The following is a 13,968-nucleotide window of genomic DNA, read 5'->3' on the forward strand; positions in this document are numbered from 1 at the left end:
GGGAGCAGGCCCCGTTCGCGCCAGGCCCGGAGACCCTCCGAGGCAGGCGTGCCCCCGGGGCGCCTCCGCGGGAGCCCCCGCCCGCCGGCGCGGTCGCGCTCGGGTGCCCCGTTCCGCCGGGCGCCGAGGGGAGAGCTGTGGGCAGCAGGCAGCATAGCTCGAGGCAGCCTGAGAGCTTGCTGCGCGCAGGGGCCGAGTCCCGGGGGACGGCGCGGTGCCTCTGAGGAGGYGCAGGAGGGATCCCGTGGGGCTGAGGCTCCCTGGAGGGGCCGTGTGTCCCGTGACCTCGCTGTGACCGTCCTTCCCTGCCCTCCCCAGGGCTGTACGGGAGAGATGGCATCCTGCCAGCTCGCAAGGTGCTGCGCATCACTGGGAAGGGGCTCTGGGAGCAGCTTCGCGACTTCCCTACGCTGCTGTGGCTCAGCCCGAGCCTGGGCCTGGACACAGAGCTGGGCATGGAGCTGCTCTGCCTTGCCGGCGTGCTGGCCTCCTTCRGCGCCATGGTGTTTGAGCCCCTACGGGACAGCCTCATCTTTGCCCTGCTCTGGGTGCTCTATCTCTCCATCTATCAGGTACGGGCGCAGTGCAAGTGCAGCGTGCTGGGGACGGGCAGCTTTCTCATGTTAGCTCTTGCTATGAGCTCCTGACCACGTTTGACTCCCCTTGCCCGTGTGCTCTCAAGACTGGGCGCGGTGCTGGTTTCTCCCCAGCCCTCAGACCCTTGCTGGGAGATATGCCTCCATCTCAGACCTTCCCTGGGGTTAGGGCCTGGAGCCAATTCCTGCGACACTGACTTGGCAGGACAGCTCAGTCCTCTGGTTGTTTGTGGCCTCACAAGGCAGTCCCTGAGCTTAGGCTGAGCAAGGCTACTGGAGCACCTGGTCCCTTTCCCACTCTTGTGGCAGATTTCACAGCAGCTCAGTGCCACCAGCCGCAAACCCTTCCTCCCTGCAAGCCGTTTGCATTCGTTGCCAGGGCCTGGCAGCCCTGTGCTGAGGAGCTTGAGTGAGTCAGAGAGGCAGGAGGCTGCTGGGGGAGGAGGGTTTCAGTTCCTTCTGAAACCAGGGGAAATAAAAGAGAAAACCAGCTGTGCTTGGAAATCCCTCCTGGGTCAGGCAGCTGTGTTAACCCCAGGAGTGCTGCACAGCAGCAGCTCTCCCAAGGTCCTGCCTGGCAACACAGCAGGAAAGCAGCCCGGGACAGTGGCTGCGGCTCTTGCTGGTCTTCTGCTTGCTGGGGCTTGGGTACGGTCTCTGTCATAGCCGTGACAGCTGCAGGGAATGGGGCTGGGAAGCAAAGCGGCTGGRCTGAGAGAGGTGGGTTTCTCCCGTGGTCAGAGGCTTCTCTGGAGCGAGCTGCTACTGCAGTGCTGTTACCTCCCCTGCCCCGTCCCCTCTGCCCAAGCCTCCCTGGCATGGGGCGCCCATGCCCGCAGAGAGCTGATGTGAGCGGTTCCCCATGCTCCCCTCGTGCAGGCAGCCCCACTGCCCTGGCCTGGCCCCTCTGTGTCAGGCCCACGGTGGGGGGCAGGGTGGGAGCCGGGCTCTGGCTATGACTCACTGCTGTCCATCCGCAGCAGAGGAAGAAGCGGTGGCTGCGCAGAGCCCGGAAGCCCTGGGTAATGGGCGGCCCTGGGGGCTCCTGTCTGCAGGGGCTCCCGTCTCCCCAATGCTACTCTGCTGGGGCAGGGAGTCCTGCTGGTGTGACCAGGGCCACCCCAAGGGTGCTGCGCTGCTCTGTGCTCGCAGCATTGCCTCCTCCCAGCTCTGGATGTGCCAGGCCCTAACAATTCCCTTTTAAGGTGATGCTGGAGAAGAAAGTTTCTTTTCCTGCCTGGAGCTCCAAGCCTCCCTCCGCTCTGAGAGGCCCTGACCCATGCCTGTGGTGTTCTGCGCTGGGTGTGAGCAGGGTTTGCAGCCTGGTTTGCTGTCAAGTGCTGCTCTGCCAGTGCTTCGCTCTAGGCCTGACTGAAGTGTTGGGGACAGGAGGTGCAGAGCCCCRGGGCTGGGAGCACCCGTGCAGCAAGCCAGTGTGCAACAGGGCTCCTCTGCGACCCTACCAGTCCTGACCTGCTGCCCAGGGCTCCCCAGGCAGCCCCCCATCCTTCTTCCCTCCYGCTTGCCAGGAGATTGCTGGGTGCTGACAAAGTGATATCTCCAYGCCTGGAGCACAGCTCCACGCACTGGAACTGAGCCTGTCTCGGTCTGTGGTTCCTGGCACTGGTGCCTTGCTAGCACGTGTCACCTGGGAGCATCCTCCTCTTTCCTCTGCCTTGGGCGGCGGCAGCCTCCTTGGTGTCCTGGTACAGCAACTCTCAGCAGCGTGTTGAGGCCACAGCTCTGCTTGTTGAGTTTGGCTCATGGCCAGTCATGGGAAAGGAGCTGGCATCGCTGCCAAGAAAGCATTCGGGAGAAAGTCACAGCTGCCCATCGGCTTTCCTAACTCCYTCTCCATGGGGTAGGAGTTGGGAAGGGTCCAGAACAAAAGCGTGTGAGCGTCTCCGCTGCATGGAGCCTCCCAGCCCTGCTAATCCACTCCATGTTCCGTCTCCCCACAGGTGGGACAGGTGTTCCTGTACTTCCAGTGGTAAGTGAGCCTCCAGCGTGGCATTCCCAACAAGCCTGCTCCTCCGGAGCCGAGCATCAGTCCTGGATGGGGCATGGCTGCTTTGGGTGTGTGGCAGGAGGGAACAGCCTCATGGTTCAGAGCRGGGCTTGTTCCATGCTGGGTTGGCAAAACTATCTTACCCCTACTGCGTTGCTGCAGCTGTGCCTGTGCCCCAWGAACAGGAGGTCTGCGCAAGCCCCAGGTCCTGAGGGGGCTGGGGAGGGCAGGCAGGAGGGCCGTGTCCTGTCGGGGCGCTGGCGTGACCTGGGTTGCTGTCCTGGGGAAGGAGGTAGCAGATTAGCCAGCTTGTTGCCACCCCAAGGCAGCCCCTGGGGTCTTAGTCGCAGCGCAGCCCTGGCGGGAGCTCACTGGCCCCAGGGTGTGGGTGGGGGCTGCAGCAGTGAGGGACCGCCTGGTGTTCCCGCAGGGACAGCCTCCTGCTGGAAGCGGGTTTCCTGGCCGTGCTCGTGGCCCCCCTGCACCTGCTGAAGTGGCGCTCAACGGCCTGGCGCGCTCACGACAGTGTCACCTTCTGGCTGGTGCGCTGGCTGCTCTTCCGCCTCATGTTCGCCTCCGGCGTCGTGAAGCTCACCAGCCGCTGCCCCACGTGGTGGGGGCTCACAGGTGAGGAGCACGGCGGGCTCAGCGCAGCTGCGGACCCTGGGACGCCCCGCCGCGTGTTTCAGGGCGCTCCAGCAAGGCAGAGGGGGCAGAGGTATTGGCCCARATGTCAAGCTATGCTTCCTCTGCCCTGTAAGCAGCTGTGGGGTTTGGCTCTCCAGGCAGTGCCGATGACTGCCCCCATCCTACCCTCAGGGCTGCTCTGGACAGCCGCTACAAGCCCCAGCTCCTCTGCTTGGCACACGCAGTGCAGGTCTGTGGGGGGGGATCTGCCTGCTCCAAGCTGTGTGCCTGCTGCTGGCCTTCCTACGTGCCTCTTCGCACCCCTGACTGTCCCCTTTCCCCCCCAGCTCTCACCTACCACTACGAGACCCAGTGCATCCCCATGCCAGTCGCCTGGTTTGCCCACCAGCTCCCTGTGTGGGTCCAGAAGTTCAGCGTGGTGGCCACCTACATCATCGAGATTGCCATCCCGCTGCTGTTCTTTGCACCTATCCGCCGCCTCCGGCTCTTTGCCTTCTACAGCCAGGTGTGTGGGCAGAGCTGCTCCTTCTGGCCRTGCTAGCGAAAGGATGGTCTGGTTTTCGTCCAGTCCCTGCTGCAGGGAAATGCTATGGGGTACCCCACTGCCCTCCCTGGAGGAAAGGGGAGACAGCTGGGTGGGCATCTTGCTGTATGGTGCCTTGCAGGCMGGGCCCCTCCTGGGTGCTTCCAGCTGTAGGAGCCCAGCACTGGGATGGCTGTGTTGCTGCTGGTGTCTGGGTCTTCCCTAGGTTACTCACACCCCTGGGTGCCTGAAGGCCTCTGCTCCCAGGTCAGGGCAGTGAGCTCTATGCTGTGGCCCCCCAGCCCTGTGTTTGTTCTTTCCCAGGTTCTGCTGCAGGTGCTTATCATCCTCACGGGTAACTACAACTTCTTCAATGCACTCACCATTGTCCTGGCCTTCTCCCTGCTGGACGAGGAGCAYGTGGGGCGCTGGCTGGGGCGCAGTAAGAGGAGACACGCCAGCAGTGAGTCCCTGGGCCTCTCGGCTCGCACTCCGTTCAGGGAGGTGGGATCTCCTCTCTGCCATGCATGGGATGGGGCAGACAGGCTGCTGTCACTGATGACGAACACCGTCAGAGACTGAGTGAGGGGTGTTGTTCTGACTGTGTCTGTGTGGGCTCCTTGCAGCTGCCCTGTGATTAGGTGTTGTAAGAGCCAGCATAGCCACCTCGTGCAGTCCTGGGGCTGGGGTTTGTGCCCACGGGGCGCTTGAGCTGGGGAAGCCATGAGGCAGTACATTGGCCCCTGGTGATGGGATGTGCTCAGAGCTCTGCCTGGTTGCCTTTGCCATGTGTGGGCACTTGTAGTGAGGTTGTGCATCTCCTTACAACAGTGGGTCAAGCTCTAAGGCCCTCATAAGCTCCTGGTATTCACTTCACCCCTCTCTGCCCTGTAGCCTGGCCTCCTGGCCTGCGGTCATTCCTTGGCATGCTGCTGGAGCTGACTGTGTACAGCTTACTGATCTACTGGAGCGTTCACTACTTTGGCCTGGAGATCAACTGGGAGAAGAAGCTGCTGGACTCCAAAGTAGGTATGTCACAGCCATGTCTTGGGGTGGGGTGGGGGCCCTGGCAGCCGTCACCCTGCYCTGGCAGCCAAGATGACCTCTAGCAGAAATCACCTTGGCAAAGGAGTTGCCAGTCTGTTGTCTCGTGGCCCTGCAGCAGTGCCTGGCCAGGCYGTGCTCGTTAGCACAGCCACGCGCCTTGCAGTGCCACTTGGTGCCTGCATCCCCCACCATGGTTTTGGTGCAGGAATGGGTCCTCTCTCCTCTCCGGGAGCTCTCTGACCACYGTGGGTTTTACTCTCCACTCTAGCCTTCACGTACCACGAGTTCACTAAGTGGCTGCAGGCAGTGACTCTGCCCCTAGTGGGGCTGGGCTTCCTCTCACTGTCCTGGGAGATCCTGTCTGCCATGTACAGGTGAGCAACCGCGCCAGCAACAGAGAGGGGTGCTGGGTCTCGTACCGGGCAGTTCTGCTGTGTCTGGAGGGGAGCAGGAATGGGGCAGCCAGCCCCTGCATGGCTGGGGTGGCCTGACGCCGCTTCGGGTGCCATCCCTGAGGGTGTGATCGGAGCTGGGGTGCACAGCATGCCTGGAGGGACGCTGGGACCTCGCTGGCGCGGTGGGTGCTGCCACAGGACACTTGGCACCAGGTGAATGTGGAGGGCTGGGTCCTGGTGCTCTGTGAGGGTGGGAGCCCCTCGTGAGGGGGCTGCTGGATGAGCTGGGGAGAGTTTTCCCTTGCAGAGTCGGAGTAGGGCTGAGCTCTCTGCAACGTGAGCAACCCTGAACTGTGGCTCACAGCGGGAGCCCTGGGCTCGCTGGGAATACTGGGATGGGGCTGGGATGTACTGTCCCTCCGCCCTAGAGGTTGCCTCAGGTCTCGTTCCCACAGTGTGGCAGCCAGCTGAGACCTCCAYGCAAACACAGAGTTAGGGGTTGTGCAGCCCTGAAGCAATGTGTGCTGACCTGTTTCCTTACTCACAGGTGTGTCTGTGTTCGTGGCTTCTTCTGGAAGCTCTGGGCCACGCTGCAGTGGGCTGTCTTTGCCACAGCAACCATGGGGATGTTCGCTGTCAGCTTGGTGAGTGGTGGGAAACGTCTGGAGCAGGGAGGGCAGGGACAACAGCGCAGGGCCGGGGCGGGTGGGCAGCAGCGTCAGGCCTCCTTGCTTGGCCCAGTGCTAGGGAGGCTGGAGAGATGGCAAAGGCTGTGGGGAGAGCGCTGGGCTGTCTGGCCARGCCGTATGGTGGGACAGCGGCGGCAGTGTGTGAGCTGTAAGTGTTCCTGCGGTCCCCATTCCCTCACCACCTCTGGACACGAGGCAGTGCCCTAACCAAGCCAGGCCACGGGGCCAGGATGGTTTTGTGCACGAGGGGCAGGGCAGTGGGAGCTGAGCTGTGCGCGCCGACGAGGTGTCCCAGCCTGCCAGGACAGTCGGCTGCAACGGCAGGTCGTGTAGCCTGTCCGAGCCTCACCACGGTGTGTCGCTGCTGGGCCGTGGAGCAGCCCTCCGCTCCGCTCCTGGAGCATGCGCTTGCCTTAGGGTGTCAGAAGTGGGAGACACAGACTGGCTCCCTCCAGCCCTGCCGAGTCTCTCAGATCCCTGCTCAACTCCCTTCTCCATCCGTAGTGACGCAGCCACCCGCTCTCTGCTGCTCCCCAGGTGCCCTTCACCTACATAGACTATGAGTCGAATGGCAAGCTGTGGCCTGGCATCCACCAGATGTTCAACGCAGTCGAGCGCTTCCAGGTGGTGAACTCCTACGGGCTCTTCCGCAGGATGACGGGCGTCGGGGGGCGGCCCGAAGTGGTGCTGGAGGGCAGCTACGACAAGCGGATATGGACGGTGAGCCACCGTTTTCACGCTGAAAGGGAGAGGAGCTGGACTGTGGGCAGTCGTGTGGGGTGCCTGCAGATAGCCGATGGTAGGAGCAGAGAAATCGACTCCAACAGAGCCGAACAGCCTTGTCGTACTGGCTTGGTCTCCACTGGGGCATGTGGCCATCATCCATAGGGTGAGATCCTTCCTCTGGGAAGAGATAGTATCTCTGGAGACGAGGGAGATAGGTCTGGGGAGATGGCGATTCTGCTCCCTCCGAGATCTTGAAGGTAAAGAAGATCCAGACCCGGGAGTGCCCGTCCCTGTTTCTGGAGGCCCCATCTCACTCTGCTCCCTGCCCTTCAGGAGATCGAGTTCATGTACAAGCCGGGGAACCTCAGCACAGCTCCCCCCGTGGTTGCCCCGCACCAGCCCCGTCTCGACTGGCAGATGTGGTTCGCGGCCCTGGCGCACCACAGCAGCAGCCCCTGGTTCACCAGCTTCGTCTACCGCCTGCTGCAGGGCAGGAAGGAAGGTGAGTGGGGCTGGGGGCTGCCGGGCAGGTAATGCTGGGAGCTTTCCCAGGCCTGGCACCCTGTCATATGGCAGGGCAGGAGCAGAGGCAGCCGTGAGCCTCGGACCAAGCAGTTCTGCTGCACTGGGAACCTCCGTCCTGCTTGGAAGGGGCTGCCTGGGGTGAGCAAGGGTTTGGTGACCCCCTAGGAGCAGGCTGGGCTCTGTTCACCCTGACTGGGGGGCTATCACTGGCCAGTTGCAGTGGGTTTGCCGGCTCCCTTGATGCCTTTCCTTGGGATGTAGGGGCTGCAGGCTCCAGCCCAGCTGYGGGTTGGGGTGTCTCCCTGCAGCAGGGAGTGCGGGGTGGCATCCTGGAGCCCTGACACTGTGTGTCTCCAATAGTGATCCGCCTGGTGCAAGCTGACGAGTCGAAGTACCCGTTCAGCTCGCAGCCKCCTGTCTACATCCGCGCCCAGCTCTACAAGTACTGGTTCACAGACAGCGCGGAGGCAAGGTGAGCAGGGCCAGGACCTGGGACGCGTGGCTCCRTGCCTTGCACCATGCTGCAGCCCGGTGCTGAGAGGAGTTTCATTCCTCTGGTATCTGAAGCTGATGTGACAACGCACCACCGCTYGGGTAGTGCAGTCACTGGCACTGACTGTGCTCAGACAGCTGGAATGTGACACCTGGATTTGGGAGCTGCTTTTCACCTAGCTAATGAGCTCATTAATTCACAGCATGCACCTGCAGATGGGCAGTAGCTCATCAGGCAGCGTGCCCCRAGCCCTCTGCTTTGGGGAGGGTGAGCCAGTGCTGCCTGGGCTGCAGCAGGCCTGGAGGGAGGCCGGACACCTGGACTGGCCCTGTGGGCAGAGCTGCCCTGTTCCTGTGTGGGGTGGGAGGGCAGAGCGTGTGCAGGGAGGAGGACTCGGGGCTGTGTCTGGGACTCTGCGCTGAGGTTGTCTGCCCTGCAGGGAGGGGGCCGCACCGTGGTGGCGGCGACAGCACGTGCAGGAGTTCTTCCCCACCGTGTCCCTGGGTGACCCCACGCTGGAGAACCTGCTGAACCAGCACGGGCTGAAGGTAGGGGCCTCGCGCCGTGCCGCGCGTTGCGAGGCTGCCGTGAGYGCGCGGTGCCGGAGCAGCGCGGTGCCACGCTCCGAGCCGCGGGTGCAGGGAGCCCTGACTGTGCTCCTGCCCCCACAGGACAAGACGCCTCTGAAGCGCCCCACGGACGCCTTCCTGCCTTGGCTCCTGCAGTCCGTCCGTGAGCACAGCCGGCCCTACTCCGGCCCCACTGTGCTCTGGTCCCTGTACCTCATCGCAGCTACCATTTGCCTCTTGCGGGCTCTGGGCCACCGGCCCCGGGGGGGCGCACCCCCGGGCCGCCACAAAGGCCCCAAGCGGGGGGACCCTGCGGACCGAGGGGGCAGCGAGAAGAACGGGCAGGTGAAGAAGAAGGAAGCCAAAGAGGCAGAAGAGAAAGCCGAGGGCCGTGCCCGGGGGGGTGGCGAGAGCCATGCCGATGGCCTCCGCGGCAAGAAGAAGAAGTAATGCCTGGAGCCACCGGCCCAGGACCTGTCTTCCAAGCACTGACTGCCATCACTGGCTCTGGGCCCCGCTGCCTCCTCTCTCCCCGGCTGGCTCTTCTCAGCACTGTGCTCGCAGGGCAGCCGGATCCCATCTCTGCCGCAGCCTGCGTCCCTGGGGCAGAGCTCCCTGCCCTCCTGCGTGCTGGCGGGGACGCAGCAGACTGACCCCTGCCGCAGCGGTGACGCTGCCCGCCCCGGGTGAGTTTGCTGTTCTCTCCCCTGCCGGTGCCTTCATGCACAACATGGTCATTGCTCACGGGCGGCAGTTGCCCTGGGCCACCTGCTCCGGCCTTGTGGCCGGGCAGGAGAAGGGGGCAGGCTCCATCACAGCCTTGCAGCACGTGGAGAGCGGAGGCTGAGCATCCTTTCCCCTGTGCGTGGGGCTGGAGCTGTGCCTCTGCCTCCCTGCACCTTGCTCGGTCCTGCGGTGGGCTGTGCCGTAGCGCAAGGGGCAGCGAGCGCAGCAGGGCTCTTCTCTTGCGCAGAAGCGGCTTTGGGGAGGCTGCAGCACCACAGCACAAGGTCTCCTGGCTCTACTGCGCACGAGTTCCCCCAGCCCCCTCTGCTGCCTTAGCTGCCCCTGCCTGGCTGCTTCCCGGCCCAGTCCTTGGGGCGGCTCAGAGCTGCTGCCTGTGCCCGTGGCTGCAAGCCATCTCTGCCCACCTMCCCCGGCAGGAGGGCTCTGGCTGTAACGTGCTTCCCATCAGCTCATCAGTGAGCACAGAGGTTTCCTATAATTTTCTAAATAAAGCCTTTGACATTCCAGCCCCAGGCCTTTCTCTGGGGCCATAGAGGCCAGGGTGTGGCACAGGGATCTCTTCCTGCCCCGGGGCTGGCTCTGGTACTGGCACACCACATCTCCAGGCTTACAGCTCTCATCCTTTCTGCTCCAGGGATGGCCCAGAGGAGAAGGGGGGAAAGGCYGGCAGCCCCTGTGCAGAGCAGAGGGGGAGCTGGGGGGGTCTAGGGGCTGCCCCCAGCGCCCTGGGCCACACAGTGCGACTTGGGGCGGCTGCGTGTGACAAGCAGGTTTATTCGATAGCCCTGGCGCCCCGCTGGGCTGTGGGTGCTCTCGGGGGCCGGGGCCGCGTGTGGGGTGAGCGGGACGGGCGGCAGTGCTGGGCCCTGGCGGGGGCTGCGCAGGGCTCACCAGCACAGCTGCCCGGGGCAGTACTTGTCGATGAGCGCCTGGTAGTAGCTCCGGAGGTGCTGCACGTCGGGCAGCTCTTCCTGCTTGGTGTAGAGGTCGAACTTGCTGTGGGAGTGAGGGTGGGGTTAGCGCTGGGGGCCTCTGCCCTCCCTGGGGCCCTGGCACCCCCGGCAGGGCAGCCCCTGGCCCCAGCCCCCTGGCTCTGTGCACCCCGCCTCCCTGTCGCCTGGCTCGGGTGAGCCTGGGGCCCCTCGCYGCGGTGGCAGAGGGAGACGCTCGCGCGCTGCCCCTGCCCGGCGGGCGCACGCACTTGAGCTCCCTGACCCACGGCAGCAGCCGGAGATCCTCGTCGTTGCAGAGGTGCATGTAGTCGCCGTGCGTGTGCCAGGGGTAGAAGGAGTGGAAGCGAATCATGTAGAAAGCCTGGAGGGGGGCAAGGCTGTGCCAGCGCAGCCGGGGTGCTCCCGGGCTCCGCAGCCGGACAAGCCAGGGAACGGGGGGAAACAGCCSCCTTGCCCGAGAGCAGGGGCCAACCCCAGCCCCCTTGCCCTGGGTGCAGGCTCAGCACTGGGTGGCGTGGGGCCCGGTGTCCGTCCCGCGCCCCCCAGCCCCGCTTACCTCCTTGGGCAGGGAGAAGTTGTTGAATTTCATGACTTTGTACATGTACTCTGGGGAGAGAGCGTGGGCRTTAGCCGCGTGGGCACGGCAGCGAGCCGCAGCACGCGCACGGCTGTGTTTGGGGGCAGCTCCGTTCAGGACACCCGGAGCTGCTGCWGCAGCAGATGCGTCGGGGCTGGAAGCGCGGAGACTCCAGGGGAAAGTCCGCTCGTGCCGCATCCGAGGCCCCAGTAACGGGGCCGGCAGCGCTAAGGCTGCTGGCACCGCGGGGAGAGCACCCGCTGGTGCCCGTTGCCCTGCGGACCCTGGAGCGCTTCCAGCGCGTGCCGGGAAGCGCTGCAGGGCGCGCGTGCGGCTGCAGCCCGCGGCTCCCGGGGCAGAGCCCTCGCCCAGGGGCTGCCGGACCGTCGGAGCCGAGTCCCGCGGGCGCCCAGCGGGCGGGCGGGCTGCTGAGCACTGCTGCGGTGTCCCCTTCCTGCGCAGGGCCCCGGCGCCCAGCGCGGCGGGAGCCGCGGCTCGGGGCGGCCCGGGTCCCTTACCGTCGTGGCCCCAGGACATGAGCACCTTCTCCAGGCCGCAGCGAGGCTGGTACATGCCGAACTCGGTGCTGGGGGAAGGAGCCGGTCAGCAGCTGGGGCTGGGCCCCGACCCATGGCCCCAGGGAGCCCGGACGCTGGGCCGGGGCTCACCTGTACAGGGGGTCCCTGGTGTCGGGGTTGGCGTGGAAGGTGGAGTCCCTGAAGACCACGGAGGGCTGCACCTTGCAGCCCACGGGGAAGGTGTCCCCCACGACGGCCCACTGCGGAGGGGTGCGACAGCGTCCCGCGGGGYGGCCGGCGCCGGGGGCCGGTGCCAGGGGAGGTGCCGGCTGCCCGCGGAGCCCTCAGCAGGCGCTGCCTCCCCGCCGCTCACCTGCGGCTCGCCGAAGAGCGCCAGGACCTTCCCCAGGTCGTGCAGCAGCCCCACGAGGTGGAACCAGTCTGGGGGCGAGCGGAGAGCGCGTGGGACGGCGGCACGYGGGCACGGCCCCGGCGGCCCGGGCGCTGCCCTACCTCTGTCCGGGTGCGCCCGGCGGATGCCCTCGGCCGTCTGGTACGCGTGGAAGGAGTTGGGGAAGTCCACGTCGGGGTCGGACTCGTCCACCAGGTTGTCCAGCAGGTCCAAGGCCTCCATGATGCTCATTTTGCGGAGGGAGCAGGGCCCGTACTCGGCGTGCTGGGGAGGCGGCGGCAGGGCGGTCGGCGGGGCGAGCGCCCGCGGGGGCCTGGCCCCCTGCCCCGGCAGCGCCCTGGCCATGTCCCGGCGCCGCAGCGGGACAGGTACCTTCTGCTGGACGAAGTCGACGGTCTGGTGCGTGTGCATCAGCAGGTAGGTGCCGTAGACCCGGTCCAGCAGCTGCCCCTGCTGCAGCACAGCGGAGGCTGCGGGAGACGCCAGAGCGCGGCCGGACCCCCAGGGGTCCCGGCCCCGTGTAGCCGGACCCCCAGGTGCGCCCAGCCCGGTCCCGTGCAGCCGGACCCCCAGGTGCGCCCAGCCCGGTCCCGTGCGGCCGGACCCCCAGGTGTGCCCGGCCCCATGCGGCCAGACCCCCAGGTGTCCCGTCCCCGTGCGGCTGGACCCCCAGGTGTGCCCGGCCCCATGCGGCCAGACCCCCAGGTGCGCCCAGCCCGGTCCCGTGCAGCCGGACCCCCAGGTGTGCCTGGCCCATGCAGCCGGACCCCCAGGGGTCCCGGCCCCGTGCAGCCGGACCCTCAGGTGTGCCCAGCCCATGCGGCCGGAGCCCCAAGTGTGCCCGGCCCCGTGCGGCCGGACCCCCAAGTGTGCCCGGCCCCGTGCGGCCAGACCCCCAGGTGTGCCCGGCCCCGTGCAGCCAGAGCCCCAGGTGTGCCACCCCGTGTAGCCAGACCCCCAGGTGTGCCCGGCCTGGTCCTGTGCAGCCGGACCCCCAGGTGTGCCCGGCCCCGTGCGGCCAGACCCCCAAGTGTGCCCGGCCCCGTGCAGCCGGACCCCCAAGTGTGCCTGGCCCNGCCGGACCCCCAGGTGTGCCCACCCCGTGCAGCCGGACCCCCAAGTGTGCCCGGCCCCGTGCAGCTGGACCCCCAGGTGTGCCCGGCCCCGTGCGGCCGGACCCCCAGGTGTGCCCGGCCCTGTGCGGCCGGACCCCCAGGTGTGCCACCCTGTGCAGCCGGACCCCCAGGTGTCCCATCCCGTGCAGCCGGACCCCCAGCACGCCCGTCCCCGTGCAGCCCGGTCGGAGCAGCCTCAGCGGCGGCGGCGGTCGCGGTCTCACCGTGTAGTTCCGGTACCCGGACGCGGCCCCCGGCTCCGGCCGCCGCGCCCCATGGCAGTCGGCTCCCTGCGGCAAGAGCRGCGAGGGCGGATCAGTGGGGCTGGGCGCGCTGCGCTGCCGTCCTCGCAGCCCGGCCCAGGGCCGCTTCCAGCGCTCGGCAAGCGAGGAGCCAACTGCCCGGCCGGCGCTGAGCGGCGCTGAGCGGGGCTGAGCGGGGCTGAGCGGGGCTGAGCGGCGCTGAGCGGCGCTGAGCGGTGCTGAGCGGCGCTGAGCGGGGCTGAGCGGGGCTGAGCGGGGCTGAGCGGCGCTGAGCGGTGCTGAGCGGCGCTGAGCGGGGCTGGGGCAGCGGCTGCTCCGCGGTTCCTGCCCCGAAGCTGGTGGAAACGGAGCGCGGGGAGGGACCGGGCGCAGGAGCAGACGGGCCGTGGGACGGGGCATCGCTGTGGGGTCCCCGTGGGGCCAGGCGGCCCGCGGCCTGTGGGGCTGTGTGCCCCATGGGGCTGGGGGTCCCGTGGGGCTGGGTCCCTCTCGCCAGGGGTCACATGGCCCGAGCCGGGGGGCAGAAAGGTGGTGATGCTCAGGGCCTGTGCCCCACGGCGCAGGGCGATGCTCGGGGCTGAGCCCCCTGGCACACAGCGATGCTCAGGGCCTGTGCCCCACAGCGCAGGGCGATGCTCGGGGCTGAGCCCCATGGTGTGGTGCAATGCTCAGGGGCCTGGGCCCCACGGTGTGGGGCAATGCTCAGGAGCTTGAGTCCCACAGTGCGGGGAAACGCTTGGGGGCCTCTGCCCCATGGCATGGGGGGATGCTCAGGGCTGAGCCCCATGGTGTGGGGCAATGCTTGGGGCCAAGCCCCAGGCACAGGACAATGCTCGGGGCTGTGCCCCACGGTGCAGTGCAATGCTTGGGGCCGAGCCCCACAGCACGGGGTGATGCACATAGGTCCACGGTGTGGGGAGGCGAGCACGGTGGCGGGTGCACTCAGGTGCCAGGGGCTGAGCCCTGGTGCTGGATGGGGGGGAGCTGGGCTGTGGGTCCCACCATGGGGCTGGCCCAGCTGTGGAGCAAGTGGTGCAGGTCTCACCATGGGGCACAGGCTGTGGGTCAGAGGGTGGCAGTGTGGGTCCCGCGTGGGGCAGGGGGTTTGGGTCCTGCGTGGGGTGGGCAGTGTGGGTCCTGCCATGGGGCAGGGGGTTCAGGTCC

The 13,968-nt window shown here is 66.7% G+C and overlaps 2 protein-coding genes across 2 annotated transcripts in view; one reads left to right on the top strand and one right to left on the bottom strand.

Moving 5' to 3' along the window:
• Window positions 1-9,472, top strand: part of LMF2 (lipase maturation factor 2) — a 12,599-nt gene extending 3,127 nt beyond the window's left edge. Inside the window, exons 3-15 of the mRNA XM_085321952.1 lie at window positions 319-572; window positions 2,558-2,586; window positions 3,035-3,231; window positions 3,579-3,757; window positions 4,100-4,238; window positions 4,670-4,804; window positions 5,091-5,196; window positions 5,765-5,861; window positions 6,444-6,626; window positions 6,966-7,134; window positions 7,518-7,629; window positions 8,090-8,198; window positions 8,322-9,472. Coding sequence (XP_085178078.1) covers window positions 319-572; window positions 2,558-2,586; window positions 3,035-3,231; window positions 3,579-3,757; window positions 4,100-4,238; window positions 4,670-4,804; window positions 5,091-5,196; window positions 5,765-5,861; window positions 6,444-6,626; window positions 6,966-7,134; window positions 7,518-7,629; window positions 8,090-8,198; window positions 8,322-8,669 — 2,057 coding nt within the window. The 3' untranslated portion in view covers window positions 8,670-9,472. The remainder of the gene's footprint in view (window positions 1-318; window positions 573-2,557; window positions 2,587-3,034; window positions 3,232-3,578; window positions 3,758-4,099; window positions 4,239-4,669; window positions 4,805-5,090; window positions 5,197-5,764; window positions 5,862-6,443; window positions 6,627-6,965; window positions 7,135-7,517; window positions 7,630-8,089; window positions 8,199-8,321) is intronic.
• Window positions 9,473-9,720: 248 nt separating this feature from the next.
• Window positions 9,721-13,457, bottom strand: MIOX (myo-inositol oxygenase). Its single transcript, XM_085321951.1, has 10 exons — window positions 13,298-13,457; window positions 12,766-12,992; window positions 11,799-11,879; window positions 11,528-11,690; window positions 11,388-11,455; window positions 11,165-11,274; window positions 11,015-11,082; window positions 10,476-10,525; window positions 10,168-10,280; window positions 9,721-9,962 (listed from the first exon to the last, which is right to left on the bottom strand). Exons 1-10 carry the CDS (start codon window positions 13,455-13,457, stop codon window positions 9,854-9,856), a joined length of 1,149 nt encoding a protein of 382 aa, XP_085178077.1. The 3' UTR covers window positions 9,721-9,853.
• Between the last annotated feature and the right edge of the window lie 511 nt (window positions 13,458-13,968).

Source organism: Rhea americana, unplaced genomic scaffold (assembly GCF_003343005.1).
Source record: "Rhea americana isolate MKP2758 unplaced genomic scaffold, rheAme1 scaffold_731, whole genome shotgun sequence".
In the NCBI taxonomy this organism is placed as follows: domain Eukaryota; kingdom Metazoa; phylum Chordata; class Aves; order Rheiformes; family Rheidae; genus Rhea; species Rhea americana.